Source organism: Oncorhynchus nerka, linkage group LG4, assembly GCF_034236695.1.
Source record: "Oncorhynchus nerka isolate Pitt River linkage group LG4, Oner_Uvic_2.0, whole genome shotgun sequence".
Lineage (NCBI taxonomy): Eukaryota > Metazoa > Chordata > Actinopteri > Salmoniformes > Salmonidae > Oncorhynchus > Oncorhynchus nerka.
The window spans coordinates 10,886,133-10,914,072 of record NC_088399.1 but is presented as its reverse complement, the minus strand read 5'-3'; the positions used below and the strand labels follow the sequence as shown (position 1 = coordinate 10,914,072).

General features: G+C 40.4%; 1 protein-coding gene across 2 annotated transcripts; it reads left to right on the top strand.

Annotated features, from left to right (window-relative positions):
- The first annotated feature begins 75 nt into the window (after nucleotides 1-75).
- Nucleotides 76-27,940, top strand: syk (spleen tyrosine kinase). 2 transcript variants are annotated; one of them, XM_029646405.2, is made up of 14 exons: nucleotides 76-348; nucleotides 8,981-9,453; nucleotides 10,599-10,759; nucleotides 12,598-12,736; nucleotides 14,084-14,168; nucleotides 14,599-14,627; nucleotides 16,844-16,915; nucleotides 19,411-19,492; nucleotides 19,659-19,818; nucleotides 21,714-21,923; nucleotides 23,107-23,296; nucleotides 24,160-24,300; nucleotides 24,977-25,089; nucleotides 26,808-27,940. In XM_029646405.2, exons 2-14 carry the CDS (start codon nucleotides 9,052-9,054, stop codon nucleotides 26,881-26,883), a joined length of 1,860 nt encoding a protein of 619 aa, XP_029502265.1. In that variant the 5' UTR covers nucleotides 76-348; nucleotides 8,981-9,051; the 3' UTR covers nucleotides 26,884-27,940. The 2 variants fall into 2 exon arrangements, with proteins under 2 accessions (XP_029502265.1, XP_029502271.1); XM_029646411.2 differs by lacking the exon at nucleotides 16,844-16,915.

Below are 27,940 nucleotides of genomic sequence, written 5' to 3'. Positions count from 1 at the left end.
TTAAGACAGGAAGTAGCAGCTAGCGACTTTTAAAAAATGAGGAAGCCTAAAAAACACTCCCAATTCACAATATACTGCATATTATGTGCTTCACTGCAGTGTGAGAGGATATCATACATATGTATTAAAGTAGTAAACTGACTTATTATTGTGTTGTTGTAGTTGATATCTTTTGTATTGTGGTGTTTTGAAATGTGTAGGCCCTCAGACGAAACGGTTCCTGGTGTTGCAACATTTGAAGTGACCTGCTCACATCCTGCTCAGCCCGCTTAGCAGTTGAACATGGTCGCCTCAGCGCAGGGTCACAGATAGAAGCAGTGGAACAGAGGAGTAGTCGTTTCTTCCAAGGTAAAGTCCCATTCACCTAATACCTTACATAATGGTTTGGATAAGTTTCGATTCATATTGTGCTTGAGGTCAGAGATGGTAGTACTGTTGTTGTTGTTGTTAGGAAGGTCAATTGTTTAGGGTCAGGCAACAGGGTGCAGAGACTGGACGGATCAGCAGACTGGGCCTTGGAGTAGTCTGATGATGTACAGAACAGTAGCAGTCTTACCAAAGATTTATTCAACTCCTTCACTTTTTGTTAAACTTTTAAGTAAATATGTGTGGGTTTTTTTTGTCAGTGTTGTCTTGCTTTGTTGCTGCGTTCCTTTCAACACATTTTGAGGGAGAACTTAAACACATTTCAAGCCAAACATTTCGATGAGCTCGGTCACAGTGAAAAAGTCTTGTGTTAACATTTCTTGAGTAAATTAAATGTCAGTCTTTTTTAAAAAGAATGATAACAACAACAACAATGGATAAAAATCATATGATTTGTAATATATTGAATTGTACGCTGGTGAAAAACATATATATCATTTTTATCACTTTTTCCAGCACATAATTTGTATGTGTGGTGTGATGATTTGTTTGTGCTGACCTAAGATTCATCTCTGAATTGAGAATGATCTTTGTGGCAGATCTCACTTAGTAGGTATCACCCGAGAGGACTTTGGCGTTGAATTGTATTGGTCACATACACATATTTAGCAGATGTTATTGCTAGTGTAGTGAAATGTTTGTGTTCCTAGTTCCAACAGTGCAGTAGTATCTAACAATTCACTACAATACACACAAATCCCCCCAGCCGCTTAGACTTTTAAGAATTGAATTGATATTTCCATATATTTCTTGATCCACCACAGCTTGTAGATGCATCTTGTTGGTTCCTGGGTTTTGTTTTTATGTTTTACTCATAAACGACAATTGAAAAGATCTTTGGTTTGCTAGCCTTTGTTGCATTAGAAAGATACATTTTTCAAAATAATTTCTACTTTTTGATGTACATTGGCAGACAATTGAACTTTCAAAGACTAATCAGCCTCAAACCCATTTTGGTTTTGAACATGTGATGCCACCCATCTAATCTTTCATCTCTTCATTTCCACGTTTGGATACCTTTTCATAACATTTTTGGTGTGAGATCTGATCCACTTCTTGTTGAATTCAGGTTATAAAGGAGGCCTACAATGAAAAAACAAATCCATCCTCTTCTAATTCATACTGGTTTATAATTCATTTCTAGTGATAATTGTTCTATATTTATATTGTATTTTTTTATATATTTTTTATCCCAGGCCCCCGTCCCCCACAGGAGGCCTTTTACCTTTTGGTAGTTTGTCGTTGTAAATAAGAATTTGTTCTTAACTGACTTGGCTAGTTAAATAAAGATAAAATAAATCAAATAAATAGAGTAGTAATAGATGGAGGTATTACGCAGTACAAGATACCCTGAAATCCACTCAAATATAATTTTTAGTTGATGCTAAAACAAATTTTGAGTCCACCAATTCACAGTTAAATAAAGCACTCCTGCTTTCAAAATTGTCCCTTGTGGGATGAATGGAGTATTTGAAGTGAATTCATTTGAAATATACTGTAAGCTGTGCTGGAACCTCTAAAACATTTCTTCATTTCAGTTACCTATTAATACATAAAAGGAACAACCAAAGAGAGATAAATTAAATGTCAAAGGTGTATAGATAAAAGCTAGACAGGAATTGAATTGATTGACTTCTTAGGTTTCCATTGACAATCAATACCCATGTAATTTCATGTGGTACAACTTCGTTTTTTAAAGAAATGTAGAAAGAATAAATATTTTTGAGTTTAATAAAACATAACTTGTTGCAGGAAGAGTGTTAATTTTAAGAGTCTGTATTTAGAATACAAAACAGGTAGTTCCAGTTTCACATTACAACAGTTGGTACGTTCTGTTTCTTAATTCACAGAATACAAGACATTTCTTAATTTCTTAAAAAATGGTACTCATTGGAAACAAGAAAGATAACTTTCTTATCATGAGATTATTGTGTAATGGCCTTTTACCATTTCTAAGTAAATACAAGGAAAATAGCTTTAATAATTAAACTGTAAAATGTACATTAAAAAAATGTGCAACTCATTCTTTTTGTCTTCTTGTGCTGCTTTGGGGGGCTTGGTTACCATAGCAATGACCTTTTTGTACCAAACAGTTGCACTGCTTTCTATTTGAATCTTTTGTGGTACTGACTCCTTGTCCTATATGAACACAGAGCTTTTATATATTCATCCTCCTCATTCTTCTTTTTTAGCATCTGAAGTTTTCATTTTTTTTCAGTAAAAGGCTAGTTCACACCTCTGTGTCCGTCTATCTGTCTTTGATGGGTTGCTAGTTTGAGGCTACAACAGGATGTCTATCTTCCATTGTCTTCAGTTCATTGTAGAAGGTTTGTAGAAACCCAGCAATGTTTAGTCTAAAATGTATGCATTACCAATTAGAACTAAATTCTGTTAATGATTTGTAACCTCCGTTAATTTAATGTGTCTATGGTTAAGTTAGTTTAGTTATAATTGAGACCGTTTGTCAGCATTTTTCTAGGTCACTTACAGTGCCTTAAGAAATTATTCATACCCCCTGATCGTGTTCCACATTTTGTTTTGTTACAGCCTGAATTCAAAATGGATTAATGAGATTTTTTCCCCTCACCCATCTACACACAATACCCCATGATAACAAAGTGAAAAAATGTTTTAGACATTTTTGCAAATATATTGAAAATGATTTACAGACATATCTAATTTGCATAAGTATTCACACCCCTGAGTCAATACTTTGTGGAAGGACCTTTGGCAGTGATTACAGCTGTGCATCTTTCTGGGTAAGTCTCTAAGAGCTTTCCACACTTGGAGTGTGCAACATTTGCCCATTATTATTTTAAAAATTATTCAAGCTCTGTCAAATTGGTTGTTAATCATTGCTAGACAACCATTTTCAGGTCTTGCCACATTTGTTCAAGTAGACTTAAGTCAAAACCACTCAGGAACATTCTCGGTCTTCTTGGCAAGCAACTCCAGTGTAGATTTGGCCTTCATCTCCCAGTGTCTGGTGGAAAGCAGACTGAACCCGGTTTTCCTCTAGAATTTTGCCTGTGCTTAGCGCCATTCCATTTATTTTGTATCCTGAAAAACTCCCCAGTCCTTGCCGATGACAAGCATACCCATAACATGATATAGCCACCACTATGCTTGAAAATACGGAGAGTGGTACTGTTGTATTGTATTTGTATTTGTATTGTATTTGCCCCAAACATAACACTTTGTATTCAGGACTAAAAGTGAATTGCTTTTCCACATTTTTTGCAGTATTACTTTAGATGCCTTGTTGCAAACAGAATGCATGTTTTGAAATATTTTTTAAATCTATATAGGCTTCCTTATTTTCACAATTAGGTTAGTATTGTGGAGTACCTACAATGTTGTTGATCCATCCTCCGTTTTCTCCTATTACAGCCATTAAACTCTGTAACTGTTTTAAAGTCACCATTGGCTTCATGGTGAAATCCCTGAACGGTTTCCTTCCTCTCCAGCAACTGAGTTAGGAAGGACATCTGTATCTTTGTAGTGACTGGTTGGATTGATACACTGTCCAAGTGTAATTCATAGCTTCACCATGCTCAAAGGGAAATGTAATGTCTGCTTTTTATTTGACCCATCTACCAATAGGTGCCCTTCTTTGCAAGACATTGGAAAAACTCCCTGGTCTTTGATTGAATCTATGTTTGAAATTTGCTGCTCGACTGAGGAACCTTACAGATAATGAATTGTATGTGTGGGGTACAGAGATGAGGTAGTCATAAAAAAAATCATGTTTAACATTATTATTGCACACAGAGTGAGTCCATGCAACTTATTATGTGACTTGTTAAGCACTTCTTTATTCCTGAACTTATTTAGACTTAGGAGTTGAATACTTATTGACTAAAGACATTTCAAGTTTTCATTTTTTATTAATTTGTAAGCATTTCAAATAACATAATTCCACTTTGACATTATGGGGTATTAAGTGTAGGCCAGTTTTATTCAATTTTAAGTTCAGGCTGTAACACAACAAATGTGGAAAAAGTCAAGGGTTGTGTATACTTTCTGAAGGCTCTGTACATGAAGCAAATGTGTTATTGTGTCTGCAGTGAGTGACCACAATAAAAAGGAACTTGGGAGAGGAAAGAAATAGTTTATTGGATGGATGAGTGTCATGACTTACCACCTACTTACTGTAAATAGGACTCTTTTCTTAAGTTCCAATGAAACACCCACAGTACAGTAGTATTGAAAGTACACTTCACAGTCAGTAGGAAATATAATGAATATAAGTAATACATGTCTGTCCTCAGGCCAGGGCTACTACCTGTCTGTCCTCAGGCCAGGGCTACTACCTGTCTGTCCTCAGGCCAGGGTTAATACCTGTCTGTCTCCAGGCCAGGGTTACTACCTGTCTGTCCTCAGGCCAGGGCTACTACCTGTCTGTCCTCAGGCCAGGGCTAATACCTGTCTGTCCTCAGGCCAGGGTTACTACCTGTCTGTCTCCAGGCCAGGGTTACTACCTGTCTGTCCTCAGGCCAGGGTTACTACCTGTCTGTCCTCAGGCCAGGGTTACTACCTGTCTGTCCTCAGGCCAGGGCTAATACCTGTCTGTCCTCAGGCCAGGGTTACTACCTGTCTGTCTCCAGGCCAGGGTTACTACCTGTCTGTCCTCAGGCCAGGGTTACTACCTGTCTGTCCTCAGGCCAGTGTTACTACCTGTCTGTCCTCAGGCCAGTGTTACTACCTGTCTGTCCTCAGGCCAGGGCTACTACCTGTCTGTCCTCAGGCCAGGGTTACTACCTGTCTGTCCTCAGGCCAGGGTTAATAGCTGTCTGTCCTCAGGCCAGGGTTACTACCTGTCTGTCTCCAGGCCAGGGTTACTACCTGTCTGTCCTCAGGCCAGGGTTACTACCTGTCTGTCCTCAGGCCAGGGTTACTACCTGTCTGTCCTCAGGCCAGGGTTACTACCTGTCTGTCCTCAGGCCAGGGTTACTACCTGTCTGTCCTCAGGCCAGGGTTACTACCTGTCTGTCCTCAGGCCAGGGCTAATACCTGTCTGTCCTCAGGCCAGGGTTACTACCTGTCTGTCTCCAGGCCAGGGTTACTACCTGTCTGTCCTCAGGCCAGGGTTACTACCTGTCTGTCCTCAGGCCAGGGCTACTACCTGTCTGTGCTCAGGCCAGGGTTACTACCTGTCTGTCCTCAGGCCAGGGTTACTACCTGTCTGTCCTCAGGCCAGGGTTACTACCTGTCTGTCCTCAGGCCAGGGTTACTACCTGTCTGTCCTCAGGCCAGGGTTACTACCTGTCTGTCTCCAGGTCAGGGTTACTACCTGTCTGTCCTCAGGCCAGGGTTACTACCTGTCTGTCTCCAGGTCAGGGTTACTACCTGTCTGTCCTCAGGCCAGGGTTACTACCTGTCTGTCCTCAGGTCAGGGTTACTACCTGTCTGTCCTCAGGTCAGGGTTACTACCTGTCTGTCCTCAGGCCAGGGTTACTACCTGTCTGTCCTCAGGCCAGGGCTAATACCTGTCTGTCCTCAGGCCAGGGCTAATACCTGTCTGTCCTCAGGCCAGGGTTACTACCTCATACACTTTCCTCCAAAGAATTAGCATGACTCATCAGTTTCATTCCTTCACCAATTGCTAAGTTACCATTGAAAACATTGTCAGAGATAGGAATCTATTTTGCTTCCCAATAGTCCAATAAGTCAGAAGGCTTTTCAAGTTTTCCTTGAAAATGAGAGGGAGACTGTTAAAGTTATAGTACCTTATTACTTTAAAAGCACAAACTGTAAGATTACCTGGTATTCAATGGCCATAACCAATTGATAGCAATACAAATAACTTATCATTGCCCAATTTTACTCTTACCATTATCATAAATATGAACTGATCTTGTTCATCTCATGGACTATCAGTCTTTGCATCCATAGGTGAAACACCTTCCCACTAACGAGATGGCAACCAGCACAGGTTAAACACCTTCCCACTAACGAGATGGCAACCAGCATAGGTTAAACACCTTCCCACTAACGAGATGGCAACCAGCACAGGTTAAATACCTTCCCACTAATGAGATGACAACCAGCATAGGTTAAACACCTTCCCACTAACGAGATGGCAACCAGCACAGGTTAAACACCTTCCCTCTAACGAGATGGCAACCAGCACAGGTGAAACACCTTTCCACTAACGAGATGGCAACCAGCATAGGTTAAACACCTTCCCACTAACGAGATGGCAACCAGCACAGGTGAAACATCTTCCCACTAATGAGATGGCAACCAGCATAGGTGAAACACCTTCCCACTAACGAGATGGCAACCAGCACAGGTTAAACACCTTCCCACTAACGAGATGGCAACCAGCACAGGTTAAATACCTTCCCACTAATGAGATGGCAACCAGCACAGGTTAAACACCTTCCCTCTAACGAGATGGCAACCAGCACAGGTGAAACACCTTTCCACTAACGAGATGGCAACCAGCATAGGTTAAACACCTTCCCACTAACGAGATGGCAACCAGCATAGGTGAAACACCTTCCCACTAACGAGATGGCAACCAGCACAGGTGAAACACCTTTCCACTAACGAGATGGCAACCAGCACAGGTTAAACACCTTCCCACTAACGAGATGGCAACCAGCATAGGTTAAACACCTTTCCACTAACGAGATGGCAACCAGCACAGGTTAAACACCTTTCCACTAACGAGATGGCAACCAGCACAGGTTAAACACCTTCCCACTAACGAGATGGCAACCAGCACAGGTTAAACACCTTCCCTCTAACGAGATGGCAACCAGCATAGGTGAAACACCTTCCCACTAACGAGATGGCAACCAGCACAGGTTAAACACCTTCCCACTAACGAGATGGCAACCAGCATAGGTGAAACACCTTTCCACTAACGAGATGGCAACCAGCACAGGTTAAACACCTTCCCGCAAACAAGATGGCAACCAGCACAGGTGTAATACATACTGACTTAACGAGGTGACACCAATCGTTGCGCCCTACGTGTTAATGAGCTATACGTGCTAAATTCCAACCTCTAAAAATAGGTGTGACCCTTGACAACACCCTGTCATTCCCTGCAAACATCAAAGCAGTGATGCGCTTCCGAAGGTTCATGCTCTACCACATCCATAGAGTATGACCTTTCCTCACACAGGAAGCGGCGCCGGTCCTAATCCAGGCACTTGTCATCTTCCGTCTAGACTACTGCAACTCTCTGTTGGCTGGGCTTACCTGCATGTACCATCAAACCCCTGAAACTTCTTCAGAATGCCATAGCCCGCCTGGTGTTCAACCTTCCCAAGTTCTCCCTTGTCACGCCGCTCCTCCATTAACTTCCAGTCGAAGAGCACATCATCTGGGGCAGCAGGGTATTCTAGTGGTTAGAGTGTTGGACTAGTAACCAGAAGGTTGCAAGTCCAAACCCCCGAGCTGACAAGGTACAAATCTGTCGTTCTGCCCCTGAACAGGCAGTTAACCCACTGTTCCTAGGCCATCATTGAAAATAAGAATTTGTTCTTAACTGACTTGCCTAGTTAAATATAGAAAAAATAAATACATCTACAAGACCTTTAGTGCTTACCTACGGATCAGCCCCCCCTTAACTTCAGGTTATACTCAAACCCTACATCCCTACCCAAGAACTCTGTTCTGCCACCTCGGGTCTTCTCTGTCATGGAACCCCAATTGTGGAACAAGATTCTCCCTAAAGTCAGGACAAAGGAGTCCCTGCTCATCTTCTGATCATGTCTGAAACACCTACCTCTTTCAAGAGTATCTTAAAAACGCACTTATTTAACAAACGTGTCTTTTCACACTAGTTTTGACTTTGCTGATAAATACTTTGAGAGGAAAATGTACTTGATATGATTGTGATATGTTGGTGTCTCACCTCATCTTAAGATGAATGTACTAATTGTAAGTCGCTCTGGACAAGAGCGTCTGCCAAATAACTAGAAATGTCAAATGAACATGCTGCAGTAGAGACTCTAGGGTTGTGCTATCTGGTTGTCATGCTGTGTGTGAACACGGCTCACTGAATTCTGCTCAGAGATGCAGTGAAGTGTTGCGGGCGTGTTTCACACTGCGTCTGCCACACAGGCCTTTACTGTAGAGTTACTGTGTGATGAGGCTGTCCTGTCTTTTGGAACATCCTTGTATCAGTCATATAGCACAGTAGCAATATTAATGTAGGGTTTGAAGTATATTAACCTTTTATTCAACATGTCGAATTAGCCATAGTCAATATGTTGATGTAAGTTCTGTCTGTGGAATTCACTGTCCCACATTGCCGCCCCCCCATTGAACAGTAGTTACATGGCTGGCACTTGTCAGGTACAGTGTAATAACAGTGTAGGTACAATTTGTTAGATAGTACTAACTACTACACAATATCTGTCATCATCAGTAAATGCAAGTATTAGTAAAATAGGTTTTACAGAAGCTTTGAGTGGGGTTAGATGTGTGTGTTGTCAAACGATGGTTAGGTACTACATTCTCACAGGTCGGATACCAACAGTTGTCCTGCACATTTCACTGCATCGTGATCTTTTGAATCCATTCCCTCTCGTAGGTCTCCATTGAGAGAGTCACAGCAAAGCTTCTTTCGGGTATTTCCAGTGCAGCCAAGAACCAGGAGACAAAATGGCCGACAATGTAAATGCCTTGCCCTTCTTTTACGGCAACATCACCCGGGAGGACGCAGAGGACTACCTGCAACAGGGGGGCATGGGCGACGGCATGTACCTGCTACGGCAGAGCCGGAGCTACTTAGGGGGCTACGCCCTGTCAGTGGCCTACAGACGGGAGTGTTACCACTATACCATAGAGAGGGAGCTCAACGAGACGTACGCCATCGTTGGGGGGAAGAGCCACCGAACCCCCGTGGATGTGATTGACTACCACTCCCAGAAATGCGAAGGGCTGGTGTGTCTGCTTAAGATGCCCTACAACAGGCCCAAGGGCATGCAGCCCAAGGTGGGGCCTTTTGAGGACCTCAAGGAGAAGCTGATCAGAGAGTATGTGAAAAAGACCTGGAACCTGCAGGTTAGTAGAAATACTTGGGTTGACTGATTCACTGGTTAGTTGGTTGGTTGGTTCATTCATTTATTCATTGGTTCATTGATTCATTCCTTCATTCATTTATTCATCGGTTAGTTGGTTGGTTGGTTTATTAATTTATTTCTTCATTAATGTATTTATTTTACACTTGACTTTACCTGAAGTGAACCTTAATGCCATGTTGTTACTCTATACCAACTTTAGTGACCAAAATAAAGGTAAATGAAATAGTGATTGATTGAAAGGGAAATGACCCAATGCTGTCTCAAATGTGTTACTACTGTAGAGTAGGCCTAAAGTTATCAGACTGAAGACTTAGACTGGGTCTCAACTAACTGTTGATTTGATTTGATTAGGATTCATTTTAATTGGAGTAACAATAGTAGAGTACATAAAGTGCCATTTCTGAATGTAGTTGTGCATCAGCAGTTTTTATATTCTTACTCAATAAGCCCATGTCAGCAAAAAATGTGTAGTATAGCAGGAAATTAGTTGTAAAATTGCATATTTTTCTCACTAATGAGTAGAATTGCATGAAATTAGTTAGAAAATTGAACAATCTTCTCTCTGCCCAATGGCAAAATGTGTAGAATTGCAGCAAACTTGCTTTAAAACGGCAAAAAAATTCTCTCCACCCTAAGCCAAAATGTACAGAATAGCAGGACATTAGTTGTAAACTGCAGGCTAGGGTCGGCTATTTCTACCATCATGGTATACCTTCCCTATTGCTTGAAGCAGCCATAAAGTGGTCGGGGACAGGTCAGATGTCATTGTGCTATGTCCTCAGGGTGCAGGCCATCATTAGCCAGAGACCTCAGCTGGACCATGGAAAACGTTGTCAGAGATAGGAATATATTTTGCTTCCCAACAGTCCAATAAGTCAGAAGGCTTTTCAAGTTTTCCTTGAAGATGAGAGGGAGACTGTTAAAGTTATAGTACCTTATTACTTTAAAAGCACAAACTGTAAGATTACCTGGTATTCAATGGCCATAACCAATTGATAGCAATACAAATAACTTATCATTGCCCAATTTTAGAACGGTCTAATCTTACCATTATCATAAATATGAACTGATAAAGTTCATAAAGTGGTCGGGGACGGGTCAGATGTCATTGTGTTATGTCCTCAGGGTGCGGCCCTGGAGCAGGCCATCATTAGCCAGAGACCTCAGCTGGAGAAGCTGGTCGCCACCACCGCCCATGAGAAGATGCCCTGGTTCCATCACACCATCACACGTGAGGACTCTGAATCACGGCTCCAGATGGGCTCTCGCACCAATGGCAAATTTCTGTAAGGGACCACTTAAAATTACTATGGCTGTCTATTGTAACATCTCATGGTTTGCTTTTGAATGGCCACGGGTAAAACTGTAAGGTGTAAAAATGTATGAACCTGCCATAAGGTAACACCAGTCAACTTTACTTAAAAAACTATGTGTCATGGTTGTGTGAAGTCCTGTTAGTAGCTATGATCTACTCTTAACTTAAACTTCGTAATTCTATTTGAGATTCTAACAAAAATCATGTGAGGATATGACATAGCAGAAAATTGTAGATGATAAAAACCTTTGTAGGTACTTTTTCCAAGCCAATTCTGACATGTTCATGTCAGCTCTTAGAGCTTGTAAAAAAAAGTATATTTTTTAAAGTTAAAAGCAAAGTGGTGTAGATTTGCTACGCTGAAAAGAAGATAGAAGACATACAGGAGAGGTCTGTAGTCTACACTATTTATAGTAAGATAAGTTTGTGATGCGAGGCGCCAGCAGTGGCCTAGGCTGTAGAGAGAGAAGCAGGCTGCGGTTTCCGTTGTGACAGTTTGCAGAGGACTTCCTGGAGTGACCAAAGAGCAGGGGGGGGAGTGAGAGGAGGGGGAGGGGTTTGACTGCTCTACTTTATCTCATGAGAACATTCTAGAAGGGGCTCTTTGCAGTATTTTCCTCAAAACTACTTCTCAGCGTTCAACGTATTGAAAATTGTGTCCTATTTTATTATTTTGAATTCATTTATAAAATTTTTATTCATATCCTAAATTGAATTCATAACATTTGAATGACCTCAACCTTGGTGTATACAACAAGAGCCTTTCCCTCCACAATTTACATTACTTCAGTGTGTTTCAACAAATTTGGATTTATTTTTAATTCATTTTCATATTTAAATATGCATTTTTTTTGTACTTAAATGTGCATTTTCATATTTAAATATGCATTTTTTTTGTACTTAAATGTGCATTTTCATATTTAAATATGCATTTTTGTAAACCATTTACTGTTAGGATTCTCAAATGCAAGCAATCATAAGGAATTCTGCAATTATATTTCAAAAAGGAGTTCCATGAAACAACAGCTTTTATTTGTGAATATCAATTCATCAATGTTGTCATCTAGTGTAGTAATGTATTTCAGGGTAATTTATCAGACATTCTTATCCAGAGCGACTTACACTAGTGAAAGCATATATTTTCATACTGCCCCTCTGTGGGAATCAAACCCACAACTCTGGTATTGCAAGCACTGTGGTCTACCAACTGAGCTACGCAGGACTCATCATTCAGTACTGTAGCTCAGTTTCCTGTGTTGTGGGGTCACTTTTCATCAAGTTATCGACTACACAGTCACGTACCAATAGGAATGATTGTTTCGGGGGTTTACAGTACTCATGCACCATGAGCTCCTACCGAAGGCATATCTACTGAAGAATATTAGCCCATCCAAGCACTGTACTAACCTTGATGAAAGTTAGTTTATTGTAACTCTAGCACTCTTTCAAGTACACATGTTAGTCATTTAGCAGATGCTCTTATCCAGAGAGACTTACAGTTAGTGAGTGCATACATTTTTATACTTTTTCGTACTGGTCCTCCGTGGGAAACAAGCCCACAACCATGCTCTACCAATTCTACCAGCTGAGCCACACAGGACCTATATTCAGTGCCATAGCTCAGTTTCCTGTGTTCATTTTGACATTTTAGTCATTTAGCAGACGTTCTTATCCAATTAGTGCTTTCATCTTAGAAGATAGCTAGGTGTGAAAGCAACATATCACAGTCGTAGCTGCCCTGACGTTAGGGGGAAGTTTGTTTCCACCTTCTTATGTTCATCTGTGTCTCTTCCATATGTCTCCCTCCAGGATCAGACAGCGGGACCTGAATGGTTCCTACGCCCTGTGTCTCCTACATGGGTCACAAGTCATGCATTATCGCATCGATAAGGACAAGGCTGGCAAGCTCTCCATTCCTGATGGGAAGAAGTTTGACACACTGTGGCAGGTAACATCGCAGACTGTAGAATTATTTAAGGTTCCACTTTAAACACACTTCAATTTATAGGGCCAGTTTCCCGGACACAGATTAGGCCTAGTCCTGGATTCAAAAGTTTTACTCTCTATTGAAAATACTTAGTCCAGGATTAGGCTTGATCTGTCTCCAGGAAACCTCCCTATAATACAGACCTGATAGATGAATTTATGCCTTGTAGGGATAGATTCAATCAGATTGACAGCGAGCACAGCATTGTTTTGTTGGAGGTAGAACTGCGTAAAGCCTATCGCATGCTTCCCAGTCGAAATAGTTTGTGCATATATTATATTTAAGCCATTAAGTCCTGAGGAGGTGTGGTATCTGGCCAAAATCTCCTGGTACTGGCTAAAGTTCATGATGCCATTGACCTAAACAAGAACCCCAGGACAAGTGTAAGTAAAGGGCCTCAATAGATCAAAGATCCAGCACCATATTTTACAGTAGGTATGGGGTTCTTTTCTGTTCATGCAGTCACATATCAACGCCAAACTCATCACTGGTGTGCATGGCCAAAGAGCTCCATTTTCATGTCATCTGATTCTGGTTCTAATCTGGTTCTAATCCAAGTGCCAATGCCGTTTAGCAAACTCCAGGCGTTTACATTGATTGGATGACATGAAAATGGAGCTCTTTGGGCCACACACACCAGTGCATGAGCAAAACAGAGCCCCATACCTACTGCGAAATATGGGGGTGAATATTTTGATGTGTCGTTATCTTCGCAAGGTAAAGTATTTTAAACAGGGGTGTGAATAATAAAATCTCTTTCTCTGAGCAATTGTATTAGAATAAAATAATAAATCAAATAATTGGAGCATACAATATAGCTCAGTATTTAAATTATTTTTTACAGTCATTTTTGCTTATCTTTATCAAGTTAGACAATCATTTCTGACCCTACTGTACTATGTTGAACTAAGCAAAACCAGACAATGAATGATCTATCAATAAACAGCATTTACATATTCCTATTTGGCCCAAAGTACCTATTAAAAATGGTGTGGTTCGAGCCCTGAATGCTGACAGCCATGGTATATGAGACCGTATACCACGGGTATGAAAAAAAACGGTTATTTTTACCTCTCTAATTATGTTGGTAACCAGTTTATAATAGCAATAAGGCACCTCGGGGGTTTGCGTCGTGACTAAGAACAGCCCTTAGCCGTGGTATATTTACCATATACCACACCCCCTCAGGCCTTGTTGCTTAATTAAACACTTAGGAAGAAAAGACAGCACGTTAACACATAGGCACAAGCTTCACCTGTTTTTGATGACACGCAGGAGACATACCCTGACACCTGCTTTCTCTTGTAGCTGGTGGAGCATTACTCCTACAAGCCAGACGGGCTGCTCCGCGTACTGACTGACGCCTGTCCGCGACCTGAGGGAGATCACTTTGGTACACACTCCTTCACTAGTCATAAAAACAGACAGAGATCTTATGTGGAAATATGGACGGATAGACAAATACTGTAGACAGAGTCCAATACAGAAACATTGACAAGACAGACAAGCAGACAGACAGACAGACAGACAGACAGACAGACAGACAGACAGACAAGCAGACAGACAGACAAGCAGACAGACAGACAGACAGACAAGACAGACAGACAGACAGACAGACAGACAGACAGACAGACAGACAGACAGACAGACAGACGTTTAATTATTGATACATAAGTATATGCATAAACAGATGTATACTATATAGATTAATAGGTCGATGTATACTAGACAGATTAATAGACAGCATTTTGAGCAATCATTATACTGTGTATATGTTTACGTGACTATGGGAGTGAACGTGTCCGACTGTTTTCATTGTGCAGGTGGTATTGGACGAGCAGGCTATAATAATGTAAGTGTTCCTCCACTTTACTTGTGTTTACTGTACTGCTGTCTCTTGCTGTGTGTGTGTGTGTGTGTGTGTGTGTGTGTGTGTGTGTGTGTGTGTGTGTGTGTGTGTGTGTGTGTGTGTGTGTGTGTGTGTGTGTGTGTGTGTGTGTGTATAATCATTGACAAATTAAGAGAAACAAATATCAGTAGGCTCTTTACACATTGTCATAAACTACACCAACCAGGTTGACATCCAGTCTTATGAGAAATATTATTTTCATTTTTTTAAATTCACCCCTATGAAGAGCAAACACAGAAACAGTATTTTTCAATAAGCAATGTCATTTAAAAGATGCCTGCAAAACACACAGTTTATACGTTGTGTACTTGTTGATAGCACTGGCATGTTGACACAAATAACATTAAAAATAACATGAATAACACTACATTATACAATACCCTCTACTTCACTATACAATAAATACACTCTACTTCACTATACAATAAATACCCTCTACTTCACTATACAATAAACACCCTCTACTTCACTATACAATAAATACCCTCTACTTCACTATACAATAAATACACTCTACTTCACTATACAATAAATACCCTCTACTTCACTATACAATAAACACCCTCTACTTCACTATACAATAAATACCCTCTACTTCACTATACAATAAATACACTCTACTTCACTATACAATAAATACACTCTACTTCACTATACAATAAATACCCTCTACTTCACTATACAATAAATACCCTCTACTTCACTATACAATAAATACCCTCTACTTCACTATACAATAAATACCCTCTACTTCACTATACAATAAATACCCTCTACTTCACTATATAATAAATACCCTCTACTTCACTATACAATAAATACCCTCTACTTCACTATACAATAAATACCCTCTACTTCACTACATAATACTGACATATTATACATCACTTACAGTACTTCCTTATTGCAGTGCCTTCAGAAAGTATTCACACCCCTTGACTTTTTCCACATTTTGTATTACGTTTTTTGTCAACAATCTACAAAAAATACTCTAAAGTCAAAGTGGAAGAAAAATTCTATACTTTGTTATTTTTTATTCATGGAAAATTATACACCCTTTTGAGTCAAGCCATGTTAGCATCACCTTTGGCAGCAATTACAGCTGTGTGTCTTTCTGGGTAAGTCTTTAAGAGCTTTGCACACCTGGATTGTGCAATATTTGCCTATTATTCTTGAAAACATTCCTCAAGCCCTGTTTGAAGAGTTGGTTGATCATTGCTAGACAGCCATATGCAAGACTTGCCATAGATTTTCAAGCCGATTTAAGCCAAAACTGTAACTAGGCCACTCAGTTCAATCAATTGAAAATTCAGGCTGTAACACAACACAATGTGGAAAAAGTCAAGGGGTGAGAATAGTTTCTGAAGGCAAGCATATTTTTTCATGCATCAATCAATCTGGTGTTTGGTCTAGTCTTCAATAATACAGAATGTGTTGATTTTTTATTGCCCTTTACTTCATCAAACAAGCACACATCCTATCAATCATGTTTACGCATGATCATGTTCGCACTGTACTGTACTTCATGATGAAATACTGAGAAGGAATTCCCCAAATGCTTACCTTCCCTCATCTTTGTGAAATACTTTATTAAAAGGGGAAGTTCAGTGTTTTACAACTTGATGTTAGATGTTTTCCTCACCCTGAAAGTAGTCTACGGGCCATGAGAAACTGTAATCCCTGGTTCGGTTTATCTTTAACCAGCCCATAATCACCAGAAGGAAGTTTTATCTGGGTAAATAATCATCATCATGTCTTTTTCCTTACATGACAACATTTTCACGTAAAGAAAAATCTTAATGAGTTTCGTTTGGTTTCACCCAGTAAACACTGTATAAATGATAACATTACTTAAAAATGAGCTTGAATGTGAAACAGTAAAAATGCTTTTCCCCCCACACAGTGCAAACTTTGCAGATTTGATTGAATTCCAACCCAGCCGTTAAACGGTCAAATGTTACAGGAATACATGGAAAATGGAGAAGAAGAAAAAAGAATGCATTGATTGCAGAGCTTTCCGATGAGGGAAAAAAAAGTGTTTCAGCGTTGCACTTTTTGTTCAGAATATGTGAGCTAACATTTTCCCCCTCAACTAAACAGACTTCAAAATAACCATTTCCCTTTAATAACATGACCCTCTCTGAAACTGTGGTTTCTAGCTATTGGAGGCGGCAGGTGGAATGCTCACCAGAATCAAATCCTACTCCATACCCATACCTGGTCGAAAAAAGGTGCCCTAACACACCTCCTCCCCCCTCTTAACCCCTACAGTGGTACAGTAGGCCTCATGCATCCCCCAACCCTTAACACTCAAAAGTGTGATTTTTTTGCTAAAGTGTGGATTGCTACATACTAACACCCCTCTCTGAAACTTACCTGCACTCTTTCCTCCATTCATATCCCCCTCACAGTCCCCCAAGAAATTAAAAGTGTGAAGAGATGACCTTAGAAATGTAATCAATTGAATGTAGCCGACTGACTCAGGCTTGATTAAATCCGTATCGTGGAAGTTCTGCGTTATGGAGCTATTTAAATGTAAAGGAGGTGATTTCCTTTTGAGTCCAGCATATGCAACGTTTACCGTGAACGTTATAACGCTGAACTCTTGCAATACGGAGTTAATTGAGCCCTTAAAGAGACAGTCTGCATGACTGACGTCATCATACACGACAGGTCTTACTACTTACAAACTAACATCTTGCCAATGTGGAAATGGGAGAGCGCAAATTGTGAAGGCCCATTAATGGCAGTCTAGTCCGATTTGAATTGTGATTATGTTGTTGTCTGTAAGTAGGAAGTCACCTTGGTGCGACTGATGTCATCTTGGTGAGTGTACCTTTAATATAGTATCACTGTGCTACCTGATTTTGAGAAAGGCCCATGATAATAAATCAACTAATTACTCATCAACGCAATATGTTCAGACAACATTTGGAATTTCACACTTATGATTTTTAAAGTGAATTAAATATTTCAATTGACTCGTAGAATTACTTCTGGTTGATGTTCATGTTTATTCATCATGATCTCCAACTGTGAGAATTAATTGTCTTTCTTGACAAGAACTTCATATAGTTTCTTGGAAATTCATAGTTTATAAAGTGATACAATCTTCCTTTATCCAAGGATCTTTACTCTTTTTAAATTTTGTTTTACCATTTAATAATTGAGGACTGACCTGAGTCAAACAGACATCATTACAGTCGATTAGAACTTTTACGCCACCTAGAGGTCACTTTGGGTAATTACAAAACCCTTATGGAAACATTAAAGTCTCATAGTACTCCGTAGTGTAGACAGTTGTTTATCAGTGCAAAAAAAATGATGTTGTTTCCATAGAGATGAAGTTGTGAGGAAGTGAACCAGTTCAGTTCTTGGTGTTCAGTCCCATGGGATTACATTTCTCAAGTGGTAGTTAAGCTAATGAACGCTTCCTAATTTAGGCATGCCATGCCTTAAAGCAGGGGTAAGGGACAAAATGGTCAGTGAGCTGGCTCTTGGTTACATTTGTTCCCTAGCCCTCCTTCAAATGCATGTGTTTAAAGTTCCTGACATCTGCCCTTGGTTTTCCCTTTTCCCTTCTGCGTGAATCATTCATTCCATTGACTTTGTTGTTGTTGATGCAGAGTCTCTTCTCCTTCATGGATTCCCTTGTAATTGCAGTGTTCCGCACACTAAGACACAAATCAATGTAAAAAAAAAAGCATTCAGTTGTATATCTACATTGTAGACCTACGTTGATATAACAAGCCTGGCTACCCAAACTCCTTGCTCCGGCCAAACACTATGCCACGTCCTCGGACGTTAGTTTCTTCTCCGCAATTAGTCTGGACCTGAGTACCTCCCTAACAATTTCTAGAACGCAAACACGTTCTAACCAATCTGATTGGTCCCAGAAACCGATGGGGTTGGGCCAGAGCCATGACACATGTGAATAAGACGGCTGTTTGAAATTTCGTCATTGGCTTTGATACTCTGATTGGTTAGAGGTGATCCAGTCACACTATGTTTTGTACAACAGCCCTCGTTTTGACGTCACCACAAACGACTTTGACGATGGTCCCGGGTATAGAGCAACGGAAAGGATTCAGTTTGGAGTCGCCAGGCAACGTGTGATACGATGTACCTTAAGAATACTTTGTGACAGTAGTAAGCTTTTCTCCACATTCACAACATAGTACTTGAGTCAAGGATGTCACTAGGAGAAACATGTCTAATTTAGAGTACACACACTGGAATTAAGAGTTTAATTCCATTTGGAAAACCACATTGAAATGAGAGAAAACTGTTTGTATTTTTACTCGATAGTAATCTCCAGTGACCCACCCCACCTTTCACCTTTAATCAATCACCTGATGGCATCATCTACAGTGAGATGTGTGAATTTGGAGAAAAAAAACATGTATTTCATGCACAACCAAAAAAAGGTTTTCAAAGTATTCTGAAGGTGACAAACAACATACCATACTATGTGAAGCTCCCATTTAAAAACCATACAAATGTCAACATATCAACTGTGGTGTATTTTGATCACTGTAATAAGTGTTCCATGAAGGAGAGAGATTGGTGTTCTGCTTGAGAAGGTCAAGGGGCGTTTATGCTTCTGTCAATCAACCAACCAATCAAACCATTTCAGGTTACATTCCAGCAGTGCTCTCTCCAAATTATCTATGTACAAACAATATTATCTGTACCTTGACCCCTCTCTTATTGTATCCTGTAATAGGGCAGGGGTGCCTCTCACAGCAAAACCACAGATAATCTCAACCCTTATGACACCAGGGCTTCAAATAATATGGTCAGCAAAGGTGAGTGATGGGTCATGACTTTTGAGACAAATCCTGTTTGGAGTGGCCCACTCTTGTATTCGTGAGATATATATTTTGATGTACTGCTGCAGCCCAAAGTTGTATTGAATTGAATTGAATCGAAATTGATGTTATCACACTGTATGGGGTGTGTGTCTTGTCTCAGAGTCCATGCCAATGGACACAGAGGTGTACGAGAGTCCTTACGCTGACCCAGACGAGCTGAGGACCTCCACTGTGGACCGCAAACAGCTCTTCCTGGAAGATGGAGAGTTGGGCTCTGGGAACTTTGGGACTGTCATGAAGGGCATCTACAAAATGAGGAAGTACGTAACCTTCACAGCTTAAAAGGAAAATATGAATAGCTGTTTCCAATTTCATATTCTTAAAAAAAATGTAAGGGATAGTCCAATGAAAATACAACCTAATGTGATTATTATTCATAATATTTCCCATACTTAGAATAGACACCACTGTCAACCCGCCGATACCATTAAATCAGATGTCATAGTTCAGTGACAACAATTATATCATGTCTTCATGCAGGTGATGTAACTGCATAAGGCTAAGCTAGATACTGTTAGCTGACCTCCGCCGCAGTAGCATCTGGTAGCTAATTTAACATTAATAAGAGTTTAAAATGACCCGTTTTTCTGTGTTCATATTTCAGAACAACATATGTATTCTTTTGACATTAAGAATGGTGAAATACATTTATGATGAGGGCAATTACATAAATAGTTATCACTAACACAAACAGGTTTAATAGATTAAAAAATAATATATATATATAGTATATACAGTATATACAGTATATACAGTCAAAGTTTTAGACGCACTTCTCATTCAAGGGTTTTTCTTTATTTTTCTATATTGTAGAAAAATAGTTAAGACATCAAAACTATGAAATAACATATATGGAATCATGCAGTAACCAATCAAAATATATTTTATATTTGAGATTCTTCAAAGTAGCCACCCTTTGCCTTGATGACAGCTTTTCACACGCTTGGCATTCTCTCAACCAGCTTCACCTGGAATGCTTTTCCAATAGACTTGAAGGAGTTCCCACATATGCTTAGCACTTGTTGGTTGCTTTTCCTTCACTTTGCGGTCCAACTCTTCCCAAACCATCTCAATTGGGTTGAGTTCGGGTGATTGTGGAGGCCAGATCATCTGATGCAGTTCTCCATCACTCTCCTTATTGGTCAAATAGCTCTTACACAGCCTGGAGGTGTGTTGGGTCATTGTCCTGTCGAAAAACAAATGATAGTCCCACTAAGCCCAAATCAGATGGGATGGTGCTGTGGTATCCATGCTGGTTAAGTGTGCCTTGAATTCTAAATAAATCACAGACAGTGTCACCAGCAAAGCACCCCCACACCATCACACCTCCTCCTCCATGCTTTCAATGAAAGAAAAGGACAGTAATGTTACCAGTAAAACAGGAAGCCAAGGTTTCATAGGCAATAAGATATTAATTTGTCATCAAAGGAATGTGGGTATTTGGCCAGGCGAAGCGATTTTATGCTCTGACTGACTCCGCTGGTTTTGGCTGGTCTCGGAAAATAATGAGTCCTCATTGTCTGAGGCTGAGTTAAGACCAGGTAAAAATGTATCTGACACGACCGAAGAAGACAAGACCGAGACACTACATTTTTGGTCTTGAGAACGACTGTAGACTGGCCTACAACACTGCTAGCTAGGATGCTGCAGCAGAGGTCAGACAACTAGCTAGCCTCACACATTGGGGAAATAACCTGAAATTATTGATGTCACTAATAGCATCCCTTCCTGTCAAAATAAAGTTAAAGAAAAAATATATATATATAACTGCTAAACTTGTATGTAACAGCTAGCATGTCAGTTAGCTATAAAGTAGCTAGCTTCAAATTCAAGTTTCAACTTTATTTATCCCAGAGGGAAATTGGTTTTGCATCAAGGAGCACATGAGATGTAAAAAAACATATTTAAAAATACACATGAATCACAATGATACTGAGATACTACACACAAAGTTACTACATACAATGCTAGTGCTTCAGGCATGGCAGCCATCAAAATACTGTAAATATACCAATACTAATTATCAACATTAGCAGCAACAATAGTGCACAATGCACAATGCACAGTCTGAAAAACATCACGTCAACATCATAAAAAAAATATGCTGGCCATTAGCTTTCCACTAAGCAGTGACATCATCTCTCCATCTCCCCAGGACAGAGAAGCCGGTGGCAGTGAAGATCCTGAAGAATGACGACAACAACCCAGCAGTGAAGGAGGAGATGCTGCGGGAAGCCAACGTCATGCAGCAGCTGGACAACCCCTACATCGTCCGCATGATCGGCATCTGCGAGGCCGAGAGCCTCATGCTGGTCATGGAGCTGGCCGAACTGGGGCCGCTCCACAAGTACCTCCAGAGGCACAAGTAAGTTCCCCAGTCAGTCTCCCTCTTCGATAGTACTGTACTTCCATCAGTCTGACAATTATGGTGTAAGGCCAAATCCCAAACCTACGTTTTAAAACATCCAAACCAAATTTTTCTAGAATGTTTGTCTGTTGGCATTCATACTTTTCGAGTTCTCACCGCGGTTCAAGCTATTTATCCGTCATCACATTTAAGTAGTTGAATGGCAGCCGCCTACGCAGAATTTTCGGGAGTTGCGCGGTCAGGCTGTTCAACCCCTGCAGACGGGGGTTGCAGAGCCACGTAGCTATGTCACAATGGGCCACAGGACTCTATCCCTTAGAACCCAAAACCCAAAATCATAATCTTAGAGCTACACGCAGAGGCGTCAAACTCATTCCATGTAGGTCCTAGTGTCGGCTGGGTTTTGTTTTTTTCATTTCAATTTGTGTCCAATTAAGTCCTAGACAACCAGGTGAGGGGAGTTCCTAACTCATCAATTAAGACCTAGACAACCAGGTGAGGGGAGTTCCTAACTCATCAATTAAGACCTAGACAACCAGGTGAGGGGAGTTCCTAACTCATCAATTAAGACCTAGACAACCAGGTGAGGGGAGTTCCTAACTCATCATTTAAGACATATACAACCAGGTGAGGGGAGTTCCTAACTCATCAATTAAGACCTAGACAACCAGGTGAGGGGAGTTCCCAACTCATCAATTAAGACCTAGACAACCAGGTGAGGGGAGTACCTAACTCATCAATTAAGACCTAGACAACCAGGTGAGGGGAGTTCCTAACTCATCAATTAAGACCTAGACAACCAGGTGAGGGGAGTTCCCAACTCATCAATTAAGACCTAGACAACCAGGTGAGGGGAGTACCTAACTCATAAATTAAGACCTAGACAACCAGGTGAGGGGAGTTCCTAACTCATCAATTAAGACCTAGACAACCAGGTGAGGGGAGTTCCTAACTCATCAATTAAGACCTAGACAACCAGGTGAGGGGAGTTCCTAACTCATCAATTAAGACCTAGACTACCAGGTGAGGGGAGTTCCTAACTCATCAGGGACCTTAATTAATCAATCAAGTAGAAGGGAGGAGCGAAAACCTGCAGACACTCGGTCCTCGATAACTGGAGTTTTACACCTGAGATACAGTATAATTCAGTGTCACTTACAGCCATTGATCCTGTCCACAGACAGATCTCCATTAAGAACATCACAGAGCTGGTGCACCAGGTTTCTATGGGCATGAAGTACCTGGAGGAGCACAACTTTGTGCACAGGGACCTTGCGGCCAGGAACGTGCTCCTGGTCACCCAGCACTATGCCAAGATCAGCGACTTTGGTCTGTCCAAGGCTCTCACAGAGGAGGAGAACTACTATAAGGTATTCAATTCGGATATAATTATTGTCGTGCCCTTACCCCCTGGCGAAGTTCAGACTGTCTGTGCCTCATCTTCTAAAATCTATCCCCGCTGTTTTACTTCTAATTGTCCTGTCAGTTTGATCAAATACAGTATGAAAGGAGTTTGCCACTCCTAAAAAGTTATCCTAAAAGAGGAAATTATTAGCACATCAACTGAATTTTGACCTTAGTGAACTCTAGGAAAACTCTATTGAACCTTTATTGATCTGGATAAAAGCATTTTTCAAGAGAGACTCTGTCCACAATGACAGTAGGGTGAACAGTTCTACAGTAATTTCAATATAAAATCATTTCTGAGTAACAAGTAGTTACCTTACTGTGATTATTTTTTGACAATTTTGAATAAAAACAAACAAAAATAGCTTCTTAGCGAAGAGCAATTTCTCAAGTATTTAGCTAGGACTGCCAGTCAGTTGTCTGAGTTGGGGAAGGGAAAACTGAAATCCTTTCTCTGATGTTTGATTGGACCCTGCTCTCTAGGGTTAGGATTAATCCATTCCCTGATGTTTGATTGGACCCTGCTCTCTAGGGTTAGGATTAATCCATTCCCTGATGTTTGATTGGACCCTGCTCTCTAGGGTTAGGATTAATCCATTCCCTGATGTTTGATTGGACCCTGCTCTCTAGGGTTAGGATTAATCCATTCCCTGATGTTTGATTGGACCCTGCTCTCTAGGGTTAGGATTAATCCATTCCCTGATGTTTGATTGGACCCTGCTCTCTAGGGTTAGGATTAATCCATTCCCTGATGTTTGATTGGACCCTGCTCGCTAGGGTTAGGATTAATCCATTCCCTGATGTTTGATTCGACCCTGCTCTCTAGGCAAAAGGCCATGGGAAGTGGCCAGTGAAATGGTACGCCCCAGAGTGTATGAACTATTTCAAGTTCTCCTGTAAGAGTGACGTGTGGAGCTTTGGGGTCCTGATGTGGGAGGCGTACACGCTAGGGATGAAACCATACAAGGTACAGTATGTCACCATACAAGACACATTACGTCACCATACAAGACACATTACGTCACCATACAAGACACATTACGTCACCATACAAGACACATTACGTCACCATACAAGACACATTACGTCACCATACAAGACACATTACGTCACCATACAAGACACATTACGTCACCATACAAGACACATTACGTCACCATACAAGACACATTACATCACCATACAAGACACATTACGTCACCATACAAGACGCATTACGTCACCATACAAGACGCATTACGTCACCATACAAGACACATTACGTCACCATACAAGACACATTACGTCACCATACAAGACACATTACGTCACCATACAAGACACATACAACTCAATATTAGGAAGGTGTTCTTAACAACACATCCTTTGGCCTTTATTTGACATAATGACACCTTAAGTGAAGGCTTATCTAATAGTCTGAGTCCCCTGTCGTGTAGTAGCCGTCAGTCAAAGCATTTTTGCAACACGTGTGTACGTGTTCCAAAATGGCACCCTATTCACTACGTAGTGCACTACATTTAAACTATAGCCCTGGTCAAAAGTAGTGCACTACGTAGGGAATAGAGTGCCATTTGGGACTGCCTCTGTCTGGTATGCCATCAGTGTGTGAATGGTGTCATTACGTCACCCTCTGTTCCCCCCAGGGCATGAAAGGAAATGAGGTGATCCAGATGATCGAGAATGGTGAGCGTATGGACATCCCCCCCAACTGTCCCGCGGAGATGTATGACCTCATGAAGAAGTGCTGGACATACAAGTGAGTGAGGATGGGAGCCCAAATTACAGATCTAGAATCAGATTACCCGGGAATCAGAAGGGAATTATAACTATGAGGGGTATGAATAATATCTAACCCTGGTTCAGTAGTTAGGAGGTCAAATCTAACACTGACCTTAGAACAGGGTTTTAGAAGAAACTGTAGCCTTTCTGTAGAAAGAAAATATAATCCAAAACCTTGTTACAGTTTCCATACAGTATGACAATGGAGAAAGGGAGATAGCAGAACTATCCCATAATTTACAAGCAATATTGTATTCTGAGGCAGTAGTGGGAAAAACTACTCAATTGTCATACTTGAGTAAAAGTAAAGATACCTTAACAGAAAATGACTCAAATAAAATTGAAAGTCACCCAGTAAAATACTACTTACTACCTACTACTTATTAAAATACTAATACTCTAAAAGTATCTGGTTTTAATTGTACGTAATTACAGTGGTAGAAAAAGTACATAATTTTTAAAATACAAAGTAAAAGTAAAGGCTATACATCAAATTCCTGATATTAAGCAAATCAGACGGCACAATGTGTATATTAATGTTAATTACTGACAGACAGAGGCACACTCCAACACTCAGACATCATTTACAGACACAGTATTTGTGTTTAGTGAGTCTGACAGACAGAGGCAGTATTTGTGTTTAGTGAGTCTGACAGACAGAGGCACACTCCAACACTCAGACATCATTTACAGACACAGTATTTGTATTTAGTGAGTCTGACAGACAGAGGCACACTCCAACACTCAGACATCATTTACAGACACAGTATTTGTGTTTAGTGAGTCTGACAGAGCGAGGCACACTCCAACACTCAGACATCATTTACAGACACAGTATTTGTGTTTAGTGAGTCTGACAGAGCGAGGCACACTCCAACACTCAGACATCATTTACAGACACAGTATTTATGTTTAGTGAGTCTGCCAGATCAGAGGCAGTATTTGTGTTTAGTGAGTCTGCCAGATCAGAGGCAGTATTTGTGTTTAGTGAGTCTGCCAGATCAGAGGCAGTATTTGTGTTTAGTGAGTCCGCCAGATCAGAGGCAGTATTTGTGTTTAGTGAGTCTGCCAGATCAGAGGCAGTATTTGTGTTTAGTGAGTCCGCCAGACCAGACACAGTATTTGTGTTTAGTGAGTCTGCCAGATCAGAGGCAGTATTTGTGTTTAGTGAGTCTGCCAGATCAGAGGCAGTATTTGTGTTTAGTGAGTCTGCCAGATCAGAGGCAGTATTTGTGTTTAGTGAGTCCGCCAGACCAGACACAGTATTTGTGTTTAGTGAGTCTGCCAGATCAGAGGCAGTATTTGTGTTTAGTGAGTCTGCCAGATCAGACAGTAGGGATAACAAAGTGTTATATTGACAGGTGCCATAATTCTGTCCTGCTTGAGCATTCTAAATGTAACGAGTACTTTTAGGTATCAGGGAAAGTTTATGGAGTAAAAAGTACATTATTTTATTTAAGAATGTAGTGGAGTAAAAGTTGTCAAAAATATAAATAGTAAAGTACAGATACCCCCAAAAAACTACTTAAGTAGTATTTTAAAGTATTTATATTTAAGTAATTTACACCACTGTTCTGAGGCAAAAGTGGATATGACTATCTGGATATTATTGTTGCTTATCTGGCATCTTGTTGATGCTATGGCTCTGGTATAGTACACTATACTGTGTACTTATCGTTGGTTTATCTCCTACAGGGCGGATGAAAGGCCTGGATTTGCAGTTGTTGAGCCCAGACTGAGGGATTACTACTATGACATATCGTCACAATGATCGGTCACCTCAATCAGCAACCACTGGAGTGTAAAGAGCATTTGACTCTGGACCTCAGGAGATACTGCTGCTGTGGGGTGCGCGTGTTTTGCTCTTGGCACCGGTGGCTTCTTGGGAGTTCCTCTCATTAAAAAGTGTTATTAAAACCGAGAAACCTGATTAGTATAGATTTAAAGATTGAACATATTGTAAATTACAAATATCAGTTTTAAACAATGTTGGAAAATGAAGAAAAATATATTTAAAACCACTTGATTGAAACACACATTAATATTTTAGTAATTTAGCAGACGTTCTTATCCAGAGCGACTTACAGTTGGTGCGTTCATCTTTGAGATAGCTAGGTGGACAACCACACATCGCAGTCATAGTAAGTTAATTTTTCCTCAATAAAGTAGCTATCAGCAAAGTCAGAGCTTGTAAGGGGGAATAAGCTATTGTGGGGGGTGGGAGGAGGGATGTTGTGGGATTATTTAAGGTACTCTTTGAAGAGGTAGGGTTTTTGGGAAGTTGGGCAGGGACTCTTGCTGTCCTAGCTTCAGGGGAAGCTGGTTCCACAATTTGGGTGCCAGGACATTAAAGAGCTTTGAAGATGTTTTTCTTCTGTTTAATGTACAATAAAACTTCTCAAGCAATATTACATTTACAATAAAACAAGGGGCCAGGTGATTTTATTTATTTTATCATTACTTTTCTACTTCTCTTTTTTGACACTTTTAAATAATTTGTATTTCATGATTCTTCTGGAGTTATGTATCAAAATGCTTCCACATTTTCCTCAGGATGTTATGTTTTCCTCATACCTTGTCACATATTGTATAATCCAACGGGCCAAGATATATCTGATGTAAATGATTACATTCTGGTTAAATACATTCACTGATGAGAATTGTAATTTAGTGCAACAACAACAACAAAAATGAATCAATACAATTATTGATTGTATTATTGACTGTCTCACTGTCTTTGTATTGATTTGACAAGAAATAGAACCGAGGGAGAACGTTCAACATCACCGACTGAATAAAATTAAAAAGCACTGCTCTATTAATATCAA